The sequence below is a fragment of the Triturus cristatus genome, chromosome 6, assembly GCF_964204655.1.
Source record: "Triturus cristatus chromosome 6, aTriCri1.1, whole genome shotgun sequence".
Taxonomy (NCBI): domain Eukaryota; kingdom Metazoa; phylum Chordata; class Amphibia; order Caudata; family Salamandridae; genus Triturus; species Triturus cristatus.
Window position 1 is genome coordinate 1,918,228,600 of NC_140589.1, and position 25,820 is coordinate 1,918,254,419.

Here is a 25,820-nt window from a genome sequence, read left to right on the forward strand (position 1 = left end):
GTTCTACAGGCAACCTGACCATGTCAGGGACTGTATAAGGACAGAAGTCCAAAAGATGTTGGATCTGGGTGTGATTGAACCCTCAGTTAGCCCTTGGGCTAGCCCAGTAGTCCTGGTACCTAAACCTCACACCAGTGGTGGGAAAAGAGAGATGAGGTTTTGTGTAGACTACAGGGGTCTCAATGCAGTCACTAGGACTGACGCCCATCCAATCGCCAGGGCAGATGAACTAATAGATACTTTGGGCTCAGCCAAGTTTCTAAGCACATTTGACCTGACAGCTGGCTACTGGCAGATCAGTCTAGCTGATGATGCAAAGCCAAAAACGGCATTTTCTACCCCTAGTGGGCACTATCAATTTGTGGTAATGCCATTTGGTTTGAAGAATGCACCTGCCACTTTCCAAAGGTTGGTGAAACAAGTCCTTACATGCCAGGAACACTTTAGTTCAGCATATCTTGATGATATTGCTGTCTTCTTTAGCTCCACCTGGGAGGATCACCTGGTCCACCTGAGGAATGTTTTGAAGGCCCTGCAAAAAGCAGGCCTAACTATCAAGGCTACTAAGTGCCTGATAGGGCAGAGTCAGGTTATGTACCTGGGCCACCTTGTAGGTGGAGGCCAGGTTCAACCATTGCAGAGCAAAATCCAGACCATAATGGACTGGGTTGCTCCAACTACCCAGACTCAGGTGAGAGCCTTCTTAGGCCTGACTGGGTACTATAGGAGATTTGTCAAAGGGTATGGATCAATAGTAACACCCTTGAATGACTTAACTTCTAAAAAGATGCCCACAAAGGTTCAGTGGACAGCTAGCTGTCAAAAGGCATTTGATGACCTGAAGCAGGCCATGTGCACTGCTCCCATTCTGCAGAGTCCTTACTACTCCAAAAAGTTCAATGTCCAGACAGATGCATCTGAATTGGGGGTAGGGGCTGTACTGTCACAATTGAATGATGAAGGTCAGGATCAGCCAGTAGCTTTCATAAGCAGAAGGCTGACCCCTAGAGAGAAAAGTTGGTCACCCATTGAGAGGGAGGCCTTTGCTGTGGTTTGGGCTCTGAAGATGTTGAGGCCATACTTGTTTAGTACTCACTTCCTTGTTCAGACAGACCATAAGCCCCTCTTATGGCTAAAACAAATGAAGGGTGAAAACCCCAAAACTGCGTAGGTGGTCCATTTCCCTACAGGGGATGGACTTTACAGTGGAACATAGACCTGGGAGTAACCATGCCAATGCAGATGGACTCTCTAGGTATTTCCACTTAGAACATCAAGACTTAACTGGTCAAGGTTAGTTTAATTTCCCTGCATTTGGGGGGGGGGTGGTGGTGGTTGTGTAGGAGAGTAGGATCTGCTTAACATGGGTACCTCCACTTTTTGCTGGTGTCTCACTGTTTTTCGACCTTAGGCTGGCTGTGGCCCTGCTAATCAGGACCCCAGCCTAGCTGCTTCCTCTCTAAAATGGTTTCCACGTACATTAGGTACATAACTAATTGGATTATGGAGTGCCTTATAAGCCCCTAGTATATGGTATACTATGTACCTAGGGCATAGGTACCTCAGAGGCCTACCAGGGGCTAAAGCATGTATTATGCCACCCCTGGGAAGCACTCCAAAATGGCACCACAGGTCTGCTACAGCAGCCTGGGCAAGGGTGTGCTTGCACCCCTTAAAGTGGTATAGGCTACCTATATCCACATATATATACAGACACATATAAACCTATAAGTCACTCCTATGGCAGGCCTTGACAATCCTGAAGGCAGAGTGCTTGGTTTTGTGTGAGAGAGCGCCCAAGCATGAGCTGAGCCCCTCTGCAGCTTTCGGAAATACTTCCTTATGGCTGTTCTGTGATACAGCCATACCATATACTCTTAAGTGCATTATAAACTCGCGGTAAATGCTAACTTTGGAATGGCTGCATCAAAACATGTCGTGTTTGGTGTCAAACATCTTGTAATACTACCCCCCCTCCCGCCAGTTCTGGTGGCAGGGGTAGCATTCCACCCTTCTAGAGGGAGAGACATGTTCACATTGGTCAAACCCGGTAGGACTTTCCTGAGCCCTGGCATCACAAAATGGATGCCTCTGCCACACACACGGGTCTGGCCTCCTGCTGCTGATCGAAACTCGGGCAGGGGAGGCCTGGACTATAGGTTTCCTGTCGAAGGGAGGTGTAACCACCTCCCCAGACAGGCAGATGTGTATTGGGGCTGGGTGGGAGCACTCTCTGGTGCTTTGAAGTCCTGCACTGGGGCACATTTGGTGTCCCTGTGCATAGTCCAGTTGAAACCGGTTGCAGGGGCTACCTGCCCCTGCTCTGGCGCGAAACTGGACAAAGGAAATGGGTGTAACCGCCCCTCTTTCCAAACCCTCCCATAGGTGGGTCCCTAGAGTATGTCCTGCCCCCAAACTTAGTATAAGTAGGGGAACCCAGTCCTTGAGACTTTAGATTCCCCCGGACGAAACTCTGCAACATATATCCTGGACCTTCGACTTTCTATTTCGACTAGAAGATGGAAGAAATCTCCCTTGGCGTCAAGGAGTGACTTCCCTGCTTGGCAGGCACCAAAGAAGCAACTGACCGGTCTGCATCGCTGAAGCTCCCGCTGGATGCCGAAGTCTTTGCATCACCAGAAGTGGACTTCCGCAAGGCTACCCTGAGTCCACAGCAAAGCTGAGGCACGTGGCTATCGTGGGTGATGTGGAACCATGACTCCTGGACACCGTGAACTTTTGCAGCAACACTATCTTCTGGGACTTCCTCGAAGTTGTGCTTTGGGCTCTGAGTAGCCCCAGCCTTGAGCACCTCCTGCTCCGAAGATTGCTGGCCTCCACTCCACGAGTGACCCGTGGGCCAGTTTCAAGTGCGACCGTTTGAGGCCCCTTCGCGATCGCTAGCCCGTTGGCTAGTAGGTCCCCACACAGGCAACTCCTCTTCTACTTGGGCTTTCCTGTTTGCGCCAGACATGCCCTGACTTACCCTCGCTGGGTGAGTCCCTATGACCTTGCTGGTCTGCACCGCAGTCCTTTCTCTGAATTCCAGTGACTTGCCGTTGCCAAGGCTTGTTGGGTCCAATCTGGTCACCGACACCACAGCACTCGACAGACTTCGTGAGATAGCTCGAATCCGGCTCGTGGACTTAGTTGGCGCTTCCTGGACCTTGTAGCTGAAGAGTCAAGACACCCGTCAACTCACCTGAAGCACCCAACATCTGTGGGCATTGGTCCATCCTGCCCTCTGTCACTGGCTTCCATTGCAATCGACGACGCGACCCGACACCAAAAGACTCCGGTGCTCCCATGGGTGCTAGCCCTAAAACTTCTTAAGTCCAAAAGGGTTTGGTCCTGACTCGATTCTAAGTGTCCCTAATCTTTAAATTTCCAACAGCAACATTGCCCATAGAAGATAACGGGAACCCTCGATTGTGTTTTCACACTGCATACAGTCCCCGTGGGTCCCCTGTGTCACTACCTTGGGTGGTTCCTTGGGGTCCCAGCGATTCTACTGGCTCTAGGCCTTGTGTCTAGTTCAGTCGTGGTTCTTATACCACTTTATTGGTATATGGTTTTGTACACCCCTAGGGCCCAAACGTGTATTTGTGCTATTACTGATGATTGCTCACTTGTAACTTAAGTACTTCGAACTCCAGTCTCATAAAGAGACTAGAGGGGTGTGTTTTAACCTAATTACCTATATTTTAAATATATACCTGGTGTGGTTGTCCTTTCATTTGATCATTCAAGAGATTATAGACTGGTAAAACAAGCTGCTTTACATTCCTTCAAGACTTAGCCTGAAGGCTGCTCTCCACAGCTACCACTAGGATAGCTTTCAATAAAGGTTGTCTTTAACCTATCACCATAAGGGGTTGTTTGGATTGATACAAGGTGCCAACTAGAACTAGTGGACAGCATATATCAGGCCACCTTCTCACTTTGGCGTGCAGCGTGTGGGATTCCAGCTTGCTATTGTTTTACCAGATAATCTCAATTGAATTGATCAACTGAAAACCTCACCCAGGGAAGCCGGGTGCATAGGTGTCTTTTGGTGTCGGGTTGCGTCGTCGATTACAATGGAAGCTGGCGAAGAACTGCTGCTGCCGTGAAGAGGAGAAGTGTCTGAAGAGATCCAATCCTGGATCTAGGAAGGTACCTGAAAGCAGAGGGGACCGAGGGCAGGATGGACCAATGCCCACAGATGTCGGGTGCTTCAGGTGAGTGGATGGGTGTCTTGACTTTTAAGCCACAATGTTGGAAGGCGGACCCCGAGGAGTCGGCGAGACCACCAAGGGGGGGCCCCCACACTGTATGAAGTAGCCGAGCGCTGCCGAGAAGTCTCCTGAGAGATCCTTCTCCTATCACGTACTAGCACAGTAACACCACCACACAGGACTCAAGGAGGTTGTCTTACGACAAGCAATTCTTTATCAGCAATAAAAAGGTTACGAGGTCAATATTTACACGAAGGGATCGAGGGATCCACCAAAAGTCTCAATGTCTCTTTGGAAGGGTAGGGGTAGCAGGACAGTCTTTGGCAGGAATGTGGTACGAGGGTACCTGGGGCCCAGTTCTTATCCTCAAGCTTGAGGACCTCCGGATCTCGGAGGGGTCGAGCCGCGACGGCGTCAGCAGGGCTCTGGCGTACAGTTCGGGGAGAGCCGCGATTCAATCAGCAGGGCTCTCAAGATGGTTTCTGCTCAGCTCGAGCCGCGACATCGTCAGCAGGGCTCCGAGGAAGGTTTCAGCGAGGTTGGGCCGCGACAGCGTCAGCGGGGCCCCGATGTTCCAGGTGGTTCAAAGTGTTCACAAGAAGGAGCCGCGACGCAGTCAGCAGGGCTCGTGATGGTTCCGACAAGAGTTCTTCTCCGTAGGGTCAGCCGCGATTCAATCAGCAGGGCTCTCGACTCCGGGATACAACTGCCGATCTGTGGCGGGGTCGCCCCAGATATAGGTCTGGAGCCCTTTGATGTCCGGACCCATGCGCCCGGGGGGGGGCGGAGAGGCCGGTTGGAGGTGGCCAGACGCCCAGCAGGAGAGGCGCCAGGCCCAAGGGAGTTGCAGGGCGATCACACCTCGAGAGGGGAGGACAGTTGGGGGTCCCATCGATACTGTCCTCCGCCGGGGGCGATGAATGGTTCCTGCGGCACCCCCTGGCCGGTCCGTGGTGCCGGGATGTCGGGGCTTCGCTGGGGTCGAGGCCGGGTTGAGCGGGGTCGCGCTGGCTGGTGCACAGAGTCACGTGGATGCCAACAAGATGGCGGAGCCACGAGGGGTATGCGACCGCGTGCAGCTCAGGATGAAGGGCCTTGGTGCAGTTCAGACGGGTGGCCCGTGAAGGCCGGGTCGGGGAACGGGCACAATCCATGGGGTTAAGGACCACGCCACGAGGCCGGGTCCAAACAAGGTCCAGGAGGCGTCGATGAAGTCCACAAGCCGGAATCTAGCTGTCCCACGAAGTCTGTCAAGTGCGGCGGTGTCGGCGACCAGAATTGACCAAACAAGCCTTGGTAACGGCAAGTCTTGTGGAAAGAGAAGGACGTCTGTGCAGACCAGCAACGTCTGAGGGGCTCACCCAGCAAGGGGAGGTCAGAGCACATCCGGGGCAACCAGGGAAGCCCAAGCAAAAGAGGAGTTGCCTTTGTGCGGACCCACTAGCCAACGGGCTAGAGATTGCGAAGGAGCCTCTAGCGGTCGCACTGGAACCCGGCCCACGGGTCACTCGTGGAGTGGAGGTCAGAGATCTTCGGTGCAGTCAGTGCTCAAGGCTGAGGCTACTCGGAGCCCAAAGCAGAACTTCAGGAATACACAAGAAGTCGATGTACCAGCAATTGTATGCGGTGCCCAAGGAGTTATGGTTCCCAGTCATCCGAGATAGCCACGGGCCTCAGCTTTGCTGTGGACTCAGGGTAGCCTCAGGAAAGTCAGGAAATCCACCTCTGGTGATGCAGAGAGTTCAGCGTCCGATGGGAGCTTCGGAATTACAGACCGGACAGTTGCTTCTTTGGTGCCTGCCAAGCAGGGGAGTCACTCCTTGACTCCAAGGGAGATTTCTTCAGTCTTCTAGTCAGAATAGTACTTCAAAGGTCCAGGATATATGTGGCAAAGTTCGCCCAGGGTAATCTAAAGTCGCAAGGACTGGGTTCCCATACTTATACAAAGTTTGGTGGTTGGACATGCTCTAGGGACCCACCTATGGGAGGGTTTGGAAAGAGGGGTGGTTACACCCATTTCCTTTGTCCAGTTTCGCACCAGAGCAGGGGCAGGTAGCCCCTGCAACCGGTTTGAACTGGATGATGCACAGGGACACCAAGTGTGCCCCCAATGCAGGACTTCAAAGCACCAGAGAGTACTCCCGCCCAGCCCCAATACACATCTGCCTGTCTGGGGAGGTGGTTACACCTCCCTGGGACCGGAAACCTATTGTCCAGGCCTCCACTGCCAGAGTTTCGGTCAGAAGCAGAAGGCCAGACCCGTGTCTGTGGCAGAGGCATCCATTTTGTGATGCCAGGGCTGTAGAAAGTCCTACCGGCTTAGACCAATGTGAACATGTCTCTCCCTCTAGAAGGGTGGAATGCTACCCCCGCCGGCAGAACTGGCGGGGGGGGGGGGTAGTATTCCAAAGCGTTTGACACCAAACACGACATGTTTCCGTGAAGCCATCCCAAAGTTAGCATTAACCACAAGGTTATAATGCACTTAAGAGTATATGGTCAGGCTGCACAACAAACAGCATCAGATGAGGTTCTCCAAACACTGCAGAGGGGCTCTGCTCATGCAGGGGCACCCTCTTACATAAAAAACAAGCACTCTGCCTTCAGGATGGTTAAGGCCTGCCATAGGAGTGACTTATAGGTTTTATATGTGTGTGCAATGGTAGTGATATAGGTAGCCTATACCACAGTAAGTGGGGCAAGCACACCCTTACCCAGGCTGCAGTAGCAGACCCGTGGTGCCATTTTGGAGTGCTTCCCAGGGGTGGCATAATACATGCTTCAGCCCCTGGTAGGCCTCTGAGGTACCTGTGCCCTAGGTACATAGTATACCATATACTAGGGGCTTATAAGGCACTCCAGAATCCAATTAGTTATGTACCTAATGTACATGAAAACCATTTTAGAGAGGAAGCAGCTAGGCTGGGGTCCTGATTAGCAGGGCCACAGCCATACTAAGGTCAAAAAACAGTGAAACATCAGCAAAATGTGGGGGTACCCATGTGAAGCAGATCCTACTCTCCTACACCCTTGTCAGTCCCTAGTTTGTTACACATGTACCAAGGGCCTAGGTACCCCAGAGACCTCCCATGGGCTGCAGCATGTATTATGCCACCCATGTAAGGCCAATTAAAATAACAACACAGGTTTGCAATCACAACCTGTGTAAGCTTATGCTTGCACCACTTACTCAGATATAGTATCCCTAGATCTGTATCTAAATCACTACACTTAAAACCTATCAGTCACCCTATAGCAGGCCTTATCAATCCTGAAGGCAGGGTGCTGGGTTTTACGTCAGAGGGTGCCCCTGCATGAGTAGGGCTCCTCTGCAGCATTCGAAGTCCATTCTCCAGGGCTGTCTGTGATGCAGTCATACATATAGTTTAAGGTGCATTATAATCTTGCGGTAAATGCTAACTTTAAAACGGCTGCCTAGAACCATGCTATGCTTGGTGTCAGACACCTTGGAATCATACCTCCACACAAATAACTGGTGTGGGAGGTATGATTCCACCCTTCCACAAAGACATGCGTGGGTCACCGGTCTACCCTGTACCAGCTTTCTTAACCCGAGCAGCACAAAATGGACGCTGCCAGCCACAGACACATTTCTGCCCTCCTGCTGCTGAGCTAAGCTCGAGCAGGGAAAGGCATTACAATAGGTATCCTGTCAAAGGGAGGTGTGACCACCTCCCAGACAGAGTTTAGTGTATTGGGTATGGGTGGGTGCACTCAGAGTGCCAGAAAGTCTGCACTGTGGGCACATTTGGTGTCCTTGTGCATAGTCCAGCTAGAACCAGTTCTGGGAGCCGTTGGGTCGTGATTAGCAGGGCCACAGCCAGACTAAAAACAGTGAAACATCAGCAAAATGTGGGGGTACCCATGTGAAGCAGATCCTACTCTCCTACACCCTTGTCAGTCCCTAGTTTATGTTACACATGTACCAAGGGCCTAGGTACCCCAGAGACCTCCCATGGGCTGCAGCATGTATTATGCCACCCATGTAAGGCCATTTAAAATAACAACACAGGTTTGCAATCACAACCTGTGTAAGCTTGTGCTTTCACCACTTACTCAGATATAGTATCCCTAGATCTGTATCTAAATCACTACACTGGCGTGAAACTGGACAAAGGGACATGGGTGTAGCCACCCCTCTGTCCTGCCCCTCCCATAGAAGGGACCCCTGAATCTTTCATACCCTCGCAAGTGGGTATAAAAGGCCTTGTCTGATTTAGGCTCTTTGGATTTTACCTGGATAAGATTCTACTAAGAAGACTCCATGTACTTAGATGGTCTGGAGTTACTCCCCTGCAGATGCAGTCACCTAAGCACATCTGACCTGCTTGCATCTCCCAAGCTCCTGAGGACTCCAATGATTTTAGCAACACAGGAGGTGGGTTTCCGAAGGTCCCTGAGGTCGATCTGCCCTCTCAGCAGTTCTGAGGCCAGTATCCCTCATGGGGACTGCGTGACCCGAACCCCTGTGCACCACGTACATTTACAGTTGCACATGCTTGTTGGCAGTTTCTGAGCTTGTGCATTGGACTCCATGTATTCCAGACCCTGAGCAGTATTTCCACTTAAGATCTCCGGCCTCCTCGCACCGAGTGCTCCGTGGGCTGGTACTTCGCAATCTTGCTCGAGGTCTCCTCGCGATCCCTGGGCTGTTGGCCTGTGTGTTCTGGCGAGGGTCACATTGTTTGTTTTTGGGATTACCCGGTTGCTCCAGATGTGCCTTGACTCTCCATTGCTTGGGGAGTCCCCTGGACCTTGCTGGTCTACACTGTAACCTGTTTGTCCTTCCTGCATGGGTTGCATTTGCCAAGGCTTGTTGGTGCTCCAGCCAGACATCGACCCCTCAGCACTCGACATTCTTTGTGGGACAGCTCACCTCTGGTCTCTGGTCATCCTTGACGTCTCCTGGTCCTCGTGGCTACAGAGTCAAGCAACCCCTCAGCGTCCCTGAAGCATCCGACATTGGTGAGCATTTGACTACTGAGCCCCTGGTCACGTGAAGTGACACAGACTCTGTCCCCTCTGATTTCAGGTTCCTCTCACTTAGAATCCAGGCTTTGACTCCACCGGACACTTTTCACCTTCACGGCAGCAACATTTCTTCCAAGTCCCCCATTAGAAACAACGGTGGTTTCCGACACCTTTTTAACCCAATGTACCCGGCTCCTCTGGGATAGGTAACGTGGGTACCTGGATATCCACGGATGGGTTGGCCCTAGAACCTCTTAAGCTCCAAAGGATTTGTTTGAAGTCCTCCTAGAAGTGTCCTTAACTTGTAACTTTCCAACTGTGACTTTCTCAAAGAGTTTTACGGAGCCCGCGCTCGTGTTTACACACTGCACCCGTCCCCGTGGAGTTCCGATCTACCCCCTTTGGGTGATTCCTTGGGGTCCCAGTGATTCTACATTCTCTAGGGATTGTGTCTATTCAAGTCGTGATTGTTATACCATTTTTTTAGTATTTGGTTAGGTCTCCCCCTGGAGCCCGCTGTGTATTGTGCTACTTACAACTGTTATATTGAAACGTATCGAGTGCTTTGTGTTCTATTCTCGTGTTGAGAATAGAAGAGAGTGTTATAGAAATAAATACATATTTTTTATATAAACACTTTGTGGTTCTCCTTTCATTTAGTTATTCAGGAGGTGATATTCTCGTAAAACAATCTGCTTTACATTCCTTCAAGATTAAGCCTGAAGGCTGCTCTCCACAGCTACCACTAGATTAGCTTTCTAAAGGTTATCTTTGACCTTCAACATCATAAGGGTCGTTTGGACTGGTGCACGGTGCCCACTTTAATTAATGACAGCATATACCAGGCCAACTTCTCACACACAACCGGAGGAAGATCTTTCTCTTATCTCACTGCAAAGACCTGGAACTCCCTGCCTCCACATATCAGGCAATAACTGTCTCTGTCTCAATTCAGGAAGGACCTCAATACCTGGCTCTTCAACTGAACCGCAGATCCACCCCCACATCTGCCAGCACCTTCAGACCCTAACGGGTGAGTAGTCGCGCTTTACAAGAACCCTTATTGATTGATTGATTGATTGATTGATTGATGGTAGAGCCATCTGAGCCTCATTCATCAGAAACCCAGAGGTTCCCATTGCTAAACCGGACAGAGACCCACAAGTTCATTTGATGGTGTCCCCACCATTAGAAGGTTCTAGAAATCACAGACCTCTTGTGATCTTTTTGCAGCTGGTCCTCTCCTTGAGCTTTGTTTTTAACTGATAAGTTGTATACAATAGTGGTATATCCTGGTGTAACTCAGCTGCATGTCTAGCATCTGTTCCACAGTGATCGAGAATGCATTTCTCTTCCATTTCAGATATCCTGGCAGTGATGTGGTATCTGTCTGATAGTTGATGTCCTTGCCTTCACTCATGGGATGACAGATCTTGATTAGCCAATGGATTTCGGCTACTCAAGAGCTCTAACCCCACCACCTACCATGTTCAATTAATTGACAAAGGCCTGAACCCATCATAATCAATTTCTCCGTAGTGAACCCTGTCACATAAATGAACCATTCCTGCACATTCTGACTAAGATTTTGGTGACTACTTAAGATCCCACATTACAGCGACCTAAGAATAATTCACGAAATCACATTAAAGTGGACACTGTTTTTGGATAACTCTACTTGTCTGCGATAGTCTAGATATTAATAAGTGTCATTTCATTTTCAGTGTTGGAACCTCATGAGGCCCGAGAGGTGCCAGGAGCTACTTCAGGTATGTGAAGCTTCAATGCAGATAATGAATAGGATTCTGAACCCCGGGAAGAGAGTTCTCACTGCGATGGGACTTGCACTTTGCTGTGAAGCATAAAATGCTGCTGCGACCTATGTTGTGGGCGACTCCTGTGGTTAGGAGGCTTTATTAGCGCATGTCAATGATTCTGAAGGAGGCGGAGGCTGGGTTTGTGCATGTTGATGATGCTGAAAGATGTGGACGCGGGGTTTGTGCATGTCGATGATGCTAAAGGATATGCATGCTGGGTGTGTGCATGTCGCTGATGCTGAAGGATGTGGAGGCTGGGTTTGTGCATGTTGATGATGCTAAAGGATGTTCAGGCTTTATTTGCGCATATCGATGCTGAAGGATGTGGAGGCTGGGTTTGTGCATGTTGGTGATGCTGAAGGATGTGGAGCCTGGGTTTGTCAATGATGCTAAAGGATATGCATGCTGGGTTTGTGCATGTCGATGATGCTGAAGGATGTGGAGGCTGGGTTTGTGCATGTTGATGATGCTAAAGGATGTTCAGGCTTTATTTGCGCATATCGATGATGCTGAAGGATGTGGAGGCTGGGTTTGTGCATGTTGGTGATGCTGAAGGATATGCAGGCTGGGTTTGTGCATATCGAGGATGCTGAGGGATGTGGAGGCCGGGTTTGTGTGTGTCGATGATGCTAAAGGATCCTCATCCTCGGACCCTGTACGTTTGCCTGAGACTATGCCTGGTGGCCCTCCGCCCTCGGAATCCACCCACTCCCACGGACCATGCACAAAACCTCGGCATCATCCTCACTCGTCCCTCTCCATGAATCGCCAGATCAACGCCGTCGCTTCCACCAGCTTCAACTGCCTGCGCATCCTCTGCAAAACCCTCAAATGGATCCCCTGACTGCAGAAGGACCATCACCCACTCATAACCAGCAGACTGGACTACGGCAATGCCTTATACGCCGGAATCAACAGAGCACTACTACAGAGACTCCAGACCATCCAGAACACTGCTGCCAGACTCGTCCTCGGGACTCCGCATCACGAACATATGACCCAACACCTGCGAGAACTTCACTTGCTCCTCGGCGAGAAGAGGGTCACCTTCAAACTCCTCACCCACGCTTACAAATCCATCAACAACATCGGACCCAAACACCTCAATGAGAGAGTTTCCTTCCACGTACCCAAACGGAACCTCCACTCCATCAACCTCGCCCTGGCAGAGGTCCCCCACATTCACAGAAACAAAACAGGAGGGAGAGCCTTATCCTACATAGCTGCCAAGACCTGGAACGAGCTGCCCGTGAACATCAGATGCTCCCCAACCCTGCAAACCTTCAGAAAGGACCTCAAGACCTGGCTTTTTGACTGAATCGAAGCAGCGACTGATCTGGAGCTGCCCCCACCCCTAGCACCTTGACACCCTCAGGGTGAGTAGTGTGCTTTACAAACCCTTGAATGATTGATTGATTGAAGGATGTGCAGCCTGGGTTTGTGCATGTCGATGATGCTGAAGGATGGGTAGGCTGGGTTTTTGAATGTCGATGCTGAAGGATGTGCAGGCTGGGTTTGTACATGTCGATGATGCTGAAGGATGTGGAGGCCAGGTTTGACAATGTCAATGATGCTGAAGGATGTGGAGGCTTGGTTTGTAAATGTCGATGATGCTGAAGGATGCGGAGGCTGAGTTTGTGCACGTTGATGAAGGTGAAGGATGTGGAGGCTTGGTTTGTGCATGTTGATGATGCTAAAGGATGTGGAGGCTGGGTTTGTCCATGCCGATGATGCTGAAGGATGTGGAGGCTCGGTTTGTGCATGTCCATGATGCTGAAGGATGTGGAGGCTGGGTTTGTAAATGTCGATGATGCTGAAGGATGTGGAGGCTGGGTTTGTAAATGTCGATGATGCTGAAGGATCTGGAGGCTGGGTTTGTCAATGTTGATGAAGGTGAAAGATGTGGAGGCTGGGTTTGTACATGTCGATGATGCTGAAGGATGTGGAGGCCAGGTTTGACAATGTCAATGATGCTGAAGGATGTGGAGGCTGGGTTTGTAAATGTCGATGATGCTGAAGGATGTGGAGGCTGAGTTTGTCCATGTTGATGAAGGTGAAGGATGTGGAGGCTTGGTTTGTGCATGTCATTGATGCTGAAGGAAGTGGAGGCTGGGTTTGTCCATGTTTGAAGATGCTGAAGGATGTGGAGGCTGGGTTTGTAAATGTCGAAGATGCTAAAGGCTGTGCAGGCTGGGTTTGTGCATGTTAATGATGATGAAGGATGTGGAGGCTGGCTTTATGCATGTGAATGATGCTGAAGGATGTGGAGGCTGGGTTTGTCCATGCCGATGATGCTGAAGGATGTGGAGGCTCGGTTTGTGCATGTCCATGATGCTGAAGGATGTGGAGGCTGGGTTTGTAAATGTCGATGATGCTGAAGGATGTGGAGGCTGGGTTTGTAAATGTCGATGATGCTGAAGGATCTGGAGGCTGGGTTTGTCAATGTTGATGAAGGTGAAAGATGTGGAGGCTGGGTTTGTGCAAGTCGATGATGCTGAAGGATGTGAAGGCTGGGTTTGTAAATGTCGATGCTGAAGGATGTGGAGGCTGGGTTTGTCCATGTTGATGTTGTTATGTTATGTTATGTTATCCGGATTGATAGAGCGCGCAGCTGCCTCAGCAAAGGGGCGTCCCGGCGCTATAAAGGACAAAATACCGGACACAAGTAATACTAAAGACAAGAACACAGCAGCACTAAGAATCCAGAGGAAAAAGGAAGGTTTTAACAGCCTTCCTAAAGGCAAAAAGTTTTTTAATTGCGCGGACATGGACAGGAAGAGAGTTCCAGAGCCCGGCAGCAAGTACTCTAAAGGAGCGGCCGCCGGACCTAGCTCTCTTAAAGCGCGGGACTGTGACCAAGTGAAGACCCGAGGATCTTAGAGAGCGCGAGGGAACATAAGGCAGAATAAAGTGCTACAGAATCTGAGGAGAAGAGTGCTTCAGAATTTTAAACACAAGGCACAGAGATTTAAACTTAATCCTCTGAGCGACAGGGAGCCAATGAAGTTTGACAATGGTATTTCTGGCCGAGCAAAATCGCGGTAAGCCCACCAGAGCCCTGGCGGCAGCATTTTGAACGCGTTGAAGTCTAGAAAGTTCGGCCAAATTAGCCCACAACAAAAGAGAACTCGCATAGTCCAACCTAGACAAAATCGTAGCTTGAACAATAAGCTGTCTGGTTGGAGCATCAAAGAATTTAAAGATAGGTCTGAGCGTACGTAGAATCCCAAAACACGTGGCAGCGGTTTTCTTAGTATGACAGGCAAAACTGAGTTTACAGTCCAACCAGACCCCAAGGTTCTTAACCTCGGTGACAGGAAGAGGAGTTGAACCAAGCTCGGGTGGCCACCAATGATTTTTTTAGCGTTCAATTGCAGGCAATTGTCTGTCATCCAACGGGCCACTGAGCTCAGTCCCTCGCGGAACTCATCAGCCTCGAGGTCAGACGCCCCACTTAATGCAACCGCCAGCTGCGTGTCGTCCGCATTTGACACCATAGTCAGGTTCCAACGCTTGGCAACAGCAGCCAGCGGCTGCACATAGAGATTGAAAAGTGTGGGGCTCAGAGCTGACCCTTGCGGTACACCCTGAGTGATAGGATAGGGTTTAGACTGAAAAGGAGGAGTAACAACCCTAAACGTGCGACCAGATAAAAACGATCGAAACCACTCAAGTGCCACGTTATCGAACCCAGCCTCACCCAGACGCTGTATTAGAATGGCGTGGGAGACGGTGTCGAAGGCGGCACTGAGATCGAGAAATACCAGTGCCGCCGTTTGACCCGAGTCGACCAGAGTACGCAGGTGCTCAACCATAAAGAGCAACGCAGTCTCAGTACTATGGCCGGGTCGAAAGCCATTCTGCGAGGGATCCAAAATGTGAGCAGAATGAAGATGATTAGATAAAATGGCATCAACATGAACCTCAGTCAGTTTTGCGACCCATGGGAGCAGAGATATAGGGCGATAGTTCTCCAGCTTTAATGGATCCAAGGCAGGTTTTTTTAAAATAGGCATCACCTGAGCTTGTTTCCAGCTAGCAGGGACAGAACCAGACGTCAAAGATAGATTGACAAGATCACGCAGGGGAGGAAGACAAAGTAACGCTGAATCTCTAAATTGGGCAGGCCGGAGAGGATCACTAGGAGAGCCAGATTTGACTTTCGCCACAATTTTATTAAACTCCTCCATCGAAAGCTCTGGGAAAGAGCACAAAGACATAGTAGTTGGGCAAGGTTCCAACTTCCCCACAGAGACGGATGGAACAGAAAAGGAACGATAGATGGCCTCAACCTTTTCCACAAAAAAGGCAGCCAGGTCCTCACAGTGCGAGGCAGAACAGATCTCAGCGACTGGAGCTCTACTGGCTGTAAGATCCTTAAGCACCTTAAATACTAATTTAGTAGGATTGGTGCTGATGTTGAATTCGCGAGAATAATAGGCAGCCCGAGCTTTATTAACCGCTCTATGATATTTCTTCGTCCTGGCACGGTAGATCGCTTTCATGCCTGGCAAATAAGACTTACGCCAGGCTCTTTCAGCTTGTTTGCATGCTTTCCTAAGGAGCCGAAGCGAATCGTCATACCAAGGACTAGGATCAGCACGACGGCGTTTACTCTCCGCAATTGGGATCAGGCAGTCCAAGGCTCCAGTCAGCCAATTGCCAAACAGGTCATATCCCGACTCAACATCCAAGAAAGGGCCCAGAGGATATTGACCAAGAAGCCGATGAAAGTCAGCTAATTTCAGCTTTCTCCATGGACACCTAAGAGGCATAGATGAAATTACTCTGTGAGGAAGGTCCTTAATTACAAGGTGCAGCTCTATAAGATGGTGATCAGTCCAGGCCATAGGCCTGGGAAGCAGCACTTTAGCCACAGATAGATTGGTAAAAATAGGGTCCAGAATATGTCCACCAACATGAGTACAATGGTTGACCAGCTGAAATAGCTGGAGAGCTTCCAGATCGACAAGAGCGCTACTAACAGCAGGGGAAAGGGGAGTATCAAAATGAAGATTTAAATCGCCAATGATACTAAAGTTAGCAGTCCTTAAAGCTAATGTACTGACAGCTTCAGGAAGGGCTGACCTGAAAGCGGCGTCCGGGCCCGGAGGCCGATAGATAAGTAGGCCAGAGAAAGTAAAATGGGGATTAACCCAGATGCGAAAGTAAGCACTTTCGCAGCCGGCTATATCCATAGCTTTCCATACGCATGAGTAGCAGGATTTGATAACAGCCGCAATGCCACCTCCTCTCGAGTTACGATTATGAGTAAAAATCACATACTCAGAGGGGAGAGCCAAGTTCACCGCAGCCGAGGCATCATCATGCAACCATGTCTCTGACATGAACAAAACATCAGGGGCTTCGTCCGTAAGTAGACTATGCACATCCTGATGATGTCTAACCAGAGACCTCACATTAAGATGGCAGACGTTAAAAATAGACGGATCCTGAGATTTTACCAGCGGAGGCGGAATGGCAGCTGGGCAGCCTAAGGGAGCTTTCCTATATGCAGAGATAGGAACAGGAGATGGAAGTCTAAAATCACACTTAGGACAATTAATAGGGCCAGAGAGAGGATGAAGCGGAATATGCGTGCAGGGCAAAGCGTTACAAAAACTAAGCAGAGCAGATCTAGTATGCATGATATGGAAAAGTACAAAAACTACATCAACCGGAAGAAAGGCTACGGAGCCCTGCCTAACCCTGACTCGGAGCGGACGAGCGCAGATGGGCAGGACTCTGGCACGACTCAGGCGCAGGGAGGGCGCCCCCGCTGCGCGTCACCGCTGCGCGCTTGAGGGACTGGCTTAAATAGGGCATCCGCGAGTGATCAGCACCACTGGGACACTCAAGATGGCGCCCAAACTGTGTCACCCAGTCCACTCACAATATGGCGGCAGATTCCCTCCCAAACTTCCTGAAACCCCGGGACCGGACCCGCTAAGCAGCGGTGTTACAACAAATTACAGTGCAGGTAAGGGGGCATTCCCCAGGTTAAAACAGGGAGAAATAACTTAAAATAAACAAAAATAGAAAAAACGGGTAACGATTAAAATATAGAGGAAAATGCACAGCGCGCCTACACCACAGCGCTTAGTGCAATGGCACACTAGTAATCATAGGTACCTTATGTTATGTTATGTTAAAATGGTATTTATAGAGCGCGCGGCTACTCAAAAAGAGTGTCCCGGCGCTTTTATTTAAGGTAGACTACAAAATTATAACATAGCATGTTAAAAGAGAAAAAGTGACACAGACAGAAAGAAAAACAACAAACAAAACAGGACCTACTGAATGAACAACCAGGATTTGAGATCCTTTCTAAAAGCTAGTAAGCTGGTAGCTCCCCGCAATGTAAGAGGCAGACAGTTCCACAGCTGTGGCGCCAGTAGTCCAAAGGAACGACCTCCCAAGCGCGCTCTCATTACTCGCGGGACGGAAGCCAAAAACAGGTGTTCTGATCTCAGAGAACGCGCCGGTCGATAGAAGGCAATTCTCTTTTGGAGGTACTTAGCTCCCATCGCATGGAGAGCCTTAAATGTCAGGGACAAAGCCTTAAAGGCAATCCGCTTGCGGATTGGAAGCCAATGCAGGGTCTGGAGCAAACCCGCAGCACTGACTCGTCTGTTCAGGCCAAAAATCGCTCTCGCCGCAGCATTCTGCACAATTTGTAGCCGCTGAAGCAGGTAGTCTGGCAGGCCCAGGTACAGAACGTTAGAATAATCTAGCCTGGAGCCTATCAGAGCCTGCACAGTCAGCCTCCTGTGCTCCTCCGATAAGAGGGGAAGAAACCTCCGTAACATCCTCAGGAGGCCGAAGCAAGTGCCAGACACCCCCAAGATCTGAGACTTCATAGTCAACCCATTGTCCATCTTAACCCCCAAGTTCTTAGCTAATTGGGATGAGCAAGTAGGGGGGAACATGTTGGTAGGCCACCAAGCCTGCCAGTCTGGCTCCGTGTCGCATCCAAAGAAAAGTACCTCGGACTTATCGGAATTGCACTTGAGGCTGTTCAGTTGGAACCATTGAAACACAGCCCCAAGGCACTCCCGGATACTCTTCCCATCAAAGTCTCCTCCTCTCTTGCACGAGAAGAGGAGCTGGGTGTCGTCTGCATAGGATACGATCCGGGCCCCAAACGACTCCGCCAACGCCGCCAGAGGGGTCATGAAGATATTAAAAAGGGTCGGGCTCAAAATAGAGCCCTGAGGGACCCCGACTCCCAGAGGCGGCATCACGGCGGAATCAGGCGAGGCCCAGACCGTTTGCCGGCGGCCCGTTAGGAAGGAGGAAAACCAACTGAGCACCGTCCCCCGCAGTCCAATCTCATAGAGTCTTAAGAGAAGACCATCATGGGGGACGGTGTCAAAAGCCGCCGACAAATCCAGCATCACCAGCATGGCTTTGCCCCCAGTGTCCAGAACCCCTTTAATGGTTTCTGAGACCTCGAGGAGCGCAGGCCCAAATGATGATGATGCTGAAGGATGTGCAGGCTGTGTTTGTCCATGTTGATGAAGGTGAAGGATGTGGAGGCTGGGTTTGTGCATGTCGATGATGCTGAAGGATGTGAAGGCTGGCTAATAGCTCTGAGTCAGCATTGGTGGAGGTCTCCGACGCCATTCGTGAGTGTCTGGATGCCAGCAGAAGAGCAGCTTTAGTAATGCTCGACCTATCAGCAGCGTTCGACAAGGTCCCACACTCACTGCTGCTTGCCCACCTCACTGAGATTGCTGTCTCGGGCTCTGCCTGGGGCTGGCTTAGGTCCTTCTTGGAAGGGTGGGTGCAACAGGTCTGGCTGCCGCCGGCTGCGTCAGCCCCGCAGCCGGTCGCCACAGGGATGCCGCAGCGGTCCTCCCTTAGCCCTCTTGTTTTTAACATCTATGTAACTCCTCAGGTCTACTTGGCTGAGGACTTGGGGGCTAAGGTGATTGTCTACGCAGATGATACCCAGCTCCTTTTTTCCCGGGAAAAGGATGCGGACTCTGTATCCTCTGTCCAGCACTGCTTGTCTTCTGTCATCAAGTGGCTTGCTGCCGGTCAACTTAAATGCAACGAAGACAAGTCTGAGATTCTCCTCTATGGTAATTTCCCCTCCAGTTTCAGAGACACAGTCTGGCCTCATGGGATCCGCCTACCAACATCCAATGGGAAATCCGCTAAGAACCTGGGAGTGTGGTTCGAGGACAAATTATCCTTTTTTTACCCAGGTTAAGAAGCTCTGAGGTAGTTGCTTTGGTCTCATTAAAACCTTAAGGAGATTCCTTGCTCTTCTCCCTAGGCCTGCTAAAGAGACGGTCATGCGTGCTTTGATTCTTTCCCGTTTGGATTATGTCAATGCCTTGTATGTGGGCAGCCCGGGGTACTCATTGAATAAACTCCAGGCTGTCCAAAATGCGGCCGCCAGGCTTCTCCTTGGAACTTCCAATTAGAGTAGCGTGCGCAAACATCTACACTCACTTCACTGGCTTCTCGTGGCCGAATGGGTCAAATTTAAATCTCTTGTCATTGCCCATCTTGCCCTCCATGGTCATGGTCCCGCCTATCTGCGGTAGCGGTTTTCCTTCTATGTCCCACTGAGACAATTACGCTCATCAGCACTTCTTCTAGCTCAAGTGCCCCGTTTTATTCGCCACAGGCTGGGCGGCTCTTCTCTCGCTGTGAAAGCCGCCCAGGCATGGAATGCCCTTCCTTTATCGCTTCGCAATCCCAAGACCCTCTGGCCTTTAAGAAACATCTAAAAACCTACCTTTTCGCCTAGTGTAAGTGTGCTGACTCCTCTTGGGTTTGCGCCGGGACACTCTTCGGAGTAGCTGCACGCGTTATAAAATTATATAACATAACATGTCGATGCTGAAGGATGTGCAGGTTGGGTTTGTCCATGTCAATGAGGCTGAAGGATGTGGAGGCTGAGTGTGTGCATGTTAATGATGCTGAAGGATGAGGAGGCTCGGTTTGTCCATGTCGATGACGCTGAAGGATGTAGAGACTGGGTGTGTGCATGTCGATGATGCTGAAGTATGTGGAGGCTGGGTTTGTGCATGTCAATGATGCTGAAGGATGTGTAGGCTGGGATTGTGCATGTTAATGAAACTGAAGGATGTGGAAGCTGGGTTTGTGTATGTTAATGATGCTGAAGGATTTGGAGGCTGGGCTTCAACATGTCGAAGATGCTGAAGGATGTGGAGGCTGCGTTAGAGCATGTTGATGATGCTGAAGGATGTGGAGGCTGCGTTTGAGCTGATGGAGTCTATTCAAACACTGAATCTTCCAGGTCCAAGGACGCAATTGGCTGAAATGCCAGTGACATGTGAAAAGTTCTTTAGGGGTGTTAAGAATTCAAGTGGGTGCCTCGGGCATTAGCAATAGATTATTTTTTATTATTTTGGTTTAGAACAGAAAAATGTTGGCAGGGAGGCTGTTGACAATGAGACTATGTGGGAGGAAAGACAGAGCAGTGATTGACAGGGTTAGACATTCTGAAAATCTCTGTACTGTTAAAAAAGGAAATACTATCCAATGTGGATCTGTGGAGCTGCAGAGATCTGCAGGCACTGGTGCAGCCATCACACCCCTGGATGGTCCTAAATAGTGACACATCTTTGCACTTTCAATCTTACTGCAGGCACGGCTCCCGTTGTCCGTGCCTTTGTTCTTCCCCGTCTCTCCCTCGCTCCCGTTGTCCGTGCTCTCCCTCCCGTTGTCCGTGATGCCTACCATTTGCAATAGGTCTCGCATTTACGCAAGTTTGAGCTATTGGCATTATAAATGACAATACCTTTTATTTATGTTTTTTCTTTTAAACATAATAAAACGCATTGTCATTTACAATGCCAATAGCTGAAACTCATGTAAATGCGAGACCTATTGCATTGCAAATGCTTGGTTTTTATTGGCCATTATTATTTCCCTCGAGGTCCGACAGCCACGTCATCCCACCACTGGTAAGCAGTCAAGCTGACTTTCGTTGCCACCTCCGGCATGGCTGCCCACCGTGACTGGCCTCGGCGGCCATCTTGTGAGTGGCAAATGGAGCCGAGGGGGAAAGTTGTGTGCAGATGACGTTGTCAGCTCGCACTTCCACGTCTCTCCTGGGCAGCTGCAACAGTGGCAGGGGCTGCCAGAGAGCAGGCTGCAGCTAGAGAGGGGAGGGGACTACTCACATCTGGGCTGCAGCATCCCCCTCCCACCCAAGACTGTCCGTACCCCACCATTCACCGCCTCTCCTGCACCAGGAACTAGGACCAGCAGTTGCTTGTGCAACTTTTCCAAATTCCACATAATGCAATTGTTGGTTTTTCTCTATATCGCCACTTGACTCCCTGGAGGTTGGGTGCATGTTCCAAACCCTTCTCTGACTCCACTGCCTTAAAGTATTTCAGCCCGGTGTGCGCTGTGAGGGCTTCTTCATATGATGACTGTCCTGCTGCACCCCCTTCTGCGCCTCCATGTGTGAATATCTCGCTTTACAGCCTGCTTAGCACCCAATTAGAGAGCCTGGCTTTAATTTAGGAATTTGCCATCTGAGATTACTCTTTGGGGTTGTTACGTCATAATTTATGTTGCAAAAACATGTTAAGCAGCCTGTTTTTATTGCAGTTAATTCAATACGGTTTCATATGTGTAAAGGGATAACTTTGGATCCTGGAGGGAAGTTAAGCTACCCGTGCATGAAAGGGGCAGTTGTGTCTACATAGCTGTAGGAGACAAGTCTGCCTTATTTGCATAAAGGGCAACTTTCTGTGGTAGAGATTGCTGTCTACAGATGTAGAAAAGGATAACGCAGGCTTCACAGCTGCAGAAGTAAATTTTGTCTGCACGTATGCAGAAAGGACAACTGGCTAGACTCACAAAACTGCGGAGTTCCGCGAAGTGGCAAAAAAATCTCCTCTGCACCACACGGATCTCCGCAAGTGGTGGAGTTCTATAGACAAATGCTGTTCGCGGTAATTGCACAGTGCCTGATGCTTGTCCGCACTGTGCAATCATTGCGAACTGCACCTTGCACACCGCAAGCGGTCCCTTCTTTCCTTTTCTGCCGCTCGAGTAGATTTTTACTCATGCTGCAGCTTTCTCATCGTGAAAGGGCAGTTTCTCATTGCAAGTGGTCGCGAGCAAACGTGACCACTCGCAATGAGAAACCTGACCACCCCAAGTTAAGAAATCTCGCCGGGATGTTTATTTTACTTGCTCACACTCGCCAACATGATGTTGACGAATGCGAGCGAGGAAAAAACTCAGAGCAGAGGTTTTTTCGGAACTCTGCGAGCTCTGTTTGTTTATTGGGACATGTGCTGGAGCATAATGACCCTGTGTGGTCCTCAGAGTGAATGAATGCTGGTTCAATACGAGGTATGAAGAGAGGTTTGACAGGCGCTGCAGTCTTCTAGTGCAGGAAGCATTTGTTGATACGATGCCAAGATTGTGACCAGTTTCGTGACTTTATTTATGTGTCGGCTACTACACCTTCTAACAAATGTGTTTGATGCTATCCTTCAAACTTGCACATGGGACCTCAAAAGAGTACGATTTATAATATTTACCTGTACAGTTCTTGGACAGTGCAATAAAAAATAGCGTCTCCTGTGTTTTTGGAGAATGAAATGTATAAGGGTGCACAACAGTAAACACGTCCCTTGACCCTGCCCCCGCCGCCCAGCTCAACCAAATGATGGTCTGTCCTTCTGTGCCCAGTTCCTGAGTTCGAGGCCCATCTCCACCTGCGCCTCATCCCTGGTGCTCCAGTGGTGAGTATCGTCTGTCTGTCTTTCTGTTCTCTGTATTTCTTTCTGTTTCCTGTATTTTTTGTATTTCTCTACTCTATTTCTCTTTCTGTGCTAAATTTCTCTGTGCCCCTACACACTTTCCACCCTTGCCCCTGCGACACTGCTTCCTCCCACTGCATCTTTCTGCCTCCCAGCTGACCAGCACCTCCCCAGTCCCACCCCTACTAAATGGAGGCCACTGCATGTTGAAGGAGCAACCTCACTGACCTTGTCGGCGTGCGTTGGTCCCCTGCCGTGCAGCTCCACCTAATAGTGTTCTGCCCTCCTGTGCCCAGGTCCTGAGTTCGAGTCCCTTCTCCACCAGCCGGTTCCTGCTTGCGCTTCATCCCTGATGGTCCAGTGGTGAGTATTGTCTGTCTGTCTTTCTGTTCTCTATATTTCTTTCTGTTTCCTGTATTTTTTGTATTTCTCTTTTTGTGCTAAATCTCTTGTTTTATCTCTCCTTTTGTGCCCTTTTCCTTCTGTGCCATTCTCTGCCCCCTTCGTGCTCCCCGCCCTCGGTGCTGCCTACCCCTCTGGCCAGACCCTCCCAGCATTACTTTCCACCTCCCAGCTGACCAGCACCTTCCACCTCCCCACCACTACTTAATGGCGGCCGCTGGGCGGCTGTGCCAAAAGCAAGCCCACCTGCACCCATCTGTGTCTGGACCGCGCCCACTGCCAGGGATCCTGGTTCTCATGGTTCCCACTGCTGTGACTTTGTCACCCTCACACACACTCAACCCAGAATGCCCCACTGCCTGCTGCCATCTCACATCTCCAAAGGACACCCAAGGCCCGTTCAACTGCTGTAACTGTGCCTTCTGCTGCCTCCGCACACCAGACCCACCTACCGCACGTCCATTGAGAACCAGACCCGACCACCTCAGCTGCATCCTACTCAACACACGCTCCCTCACAAGACACGCCATAGAGATCTGGGACCTACTCGAATTCATCTCCCCTACATCGCCTTCTTCATGGAAACCTAGATGAATCCCACTAAGCCCAGACATTTGAACCGCTATTTCTGACAGCTACAAAATTATCCAGAAGGACCGCACCAACCGGCAGGGAGGAGGCATCGCCATCGTACACAAAAACACCCACCGGCTCACAACCAGCTCTGACGACCACTCACCTGACATGGAACACCTCCAGCTCCACTTCCAGATCCAGACCAACCCAAACACCACCCTCCACGGTTCCCTCATCTGCAGACTCACAGACCCCACCTCCTTCCTTCAGCGAAGCCATAGTCAACTTCATCGCTCACCACGCTCTCACCTCAATGGACTACATCCTCCTCGGCTACCTCAATTTCCACCTGGACAACAAAGTCGACCACAACAGCTCTTCTCTACTCGAGAACCTCGCCACCATCGGACTCAAGCAATTGGTCACCTTTCCAACCCACTCAGCAGGACACACGCTCGACCCCATCTTCTCTGCAAGCAACAACATCTCCGTCAGCCACACCTCCAAGCTACATTGGACCGACCACCACTGCGTCCACTTCTCCTTTGCCAAACCCACCGTAAACCACCACGCCCACCGCCATCCTCGCAGAAGCTGGAACAAAGTCACCCATGACCAGCTCACCACCTCCTTCAGCAAAACCCCACCACCAACATCCACAGATGCCAACGCATCAGCACGCAACCTCCACCGCTCGATCTCCAACTGCACCGACACATTGTCCCCCCTCAGGAAACCCTCAAGCATGCGGCCTTACAAGAAAGCCAGCTGGTTCTCTCCCGGCCGCCAATAATCCAGGCATGCATGCTGATGGCTCGAGAATAAATGGAGGAGCAGCAAGATCTTGGCAGACCACGCAGCCTTCAAAACCGCCATCACTGCACAGCACCACCTCATCAGCACAACAAAGAAAACAGCTACACAGGAACGCATCAATGCCAATGCACACAACAGCAAAGAACTCTTTGCCGTGGTCAATGAATTTGCCAAATCCGGCACGGAGACAGCAGACATTCCCCCCTCTCAGACCTCTGCGACAACCTCGCCACTTTCTTCCACCACAAGATCAAGGAGATCTACGACAGCTTCGCAACCCAAGACCTACCCATAACCATTGCACCCAATGGCTCCAGACCCCAGCATACCCTGCCCATCTGGAGCACCCTCACCTCTGACGATACCCTCAGGATCATGAAGAGCATTCACTCAGGATCCCCCTCGGATCCCTGCCCTCACCATATCTTCAACAGAGCCGGCACCTCCATCGCCCCTGAACTCTGCGGCACCTTCAACTGCTCCAACGAGTCCGCCACCTTCCCCGAAGACTGGAAACATGCACAAATCAACCCCCTGCTGAAGCAACCCTCTGCCGACCCGACAGACCTCAAGAAATACAGACTTATCTCTTGTCTTCCTTCCCAGCCAAAGTCATGGAGAAGGTCATCAACACCCAACTCTCTGAGTTCATAGAAATTAACAACATCCTGGACTTCTCCCAGTTGGCTACAGATGCAGCCACAGCACCGACACCATCCTCCTTGCCACTAGAGACGGCATCTGCACCCTCCTCGACCGAGACGAAACTGCAGCCTTCATCCTACTAGACCTCTCGGCAGCCTTCGACACTGTCTCCCATCACACCCTCTACACAAGGCTCCATGACGCCAGCATCCTCGACAAGACCCTAGAATGAATCCGGTCTTTCCTCACCGGAAAAACACAGAGAGTCAGACTTCCACCCTTCTACTCAGAACCCAGAGAGATGAGCTGCGGAGTGCCCCAGGAATCCTCCCTCAGTCTCACACTCTTCAACAACTACTAATCCCTGCTTGCAGCCATTGTCCGAAGCCACGGACTTAACATTATCTCCTACGCACACAACAACCAGATGATTCTCTCCCTCACAGACAAACCCACAGCAGACAAGAGCAACTTCTACAATGGGCTGAAGGCAGATGCCATGTGGATGAAGGACAGCTGCCTCAAGCTCAACTCAGACAAGACTGAAGTCCTGATCCTAGGCTCCACCCCCTCCGCTTGCAACGACT

At 50.5% G+C, this 25,820-nt stretch overlaps 1 protein-coding gene across 1 annotated transcript in view; it reads left to right on the plus strand.

The window, feature by feature from the left end:
- Positions 1–25,820, plus strand: part of LOC146822461 (NACHT, LRR and PYD domains-containing protein 3-like) — a 357,577-nt gene that overhangs the window by 65,322 nt on the left and 266,435 nt on the right. The window contains exons 3-4 of the mRNA XM_085610062.1: positions 10,165–10,242; positions 10,934–10,978. Of these exons, the coding sequence (XP_085466188.1) occupies positions 10,165–10,242; positions 10,934–10,978 (123 nt within the window). The remainder of the gene's footprint in view (positions 1–10,164; positions 10,243–10,933; positions 10,979–25,820) is intronic.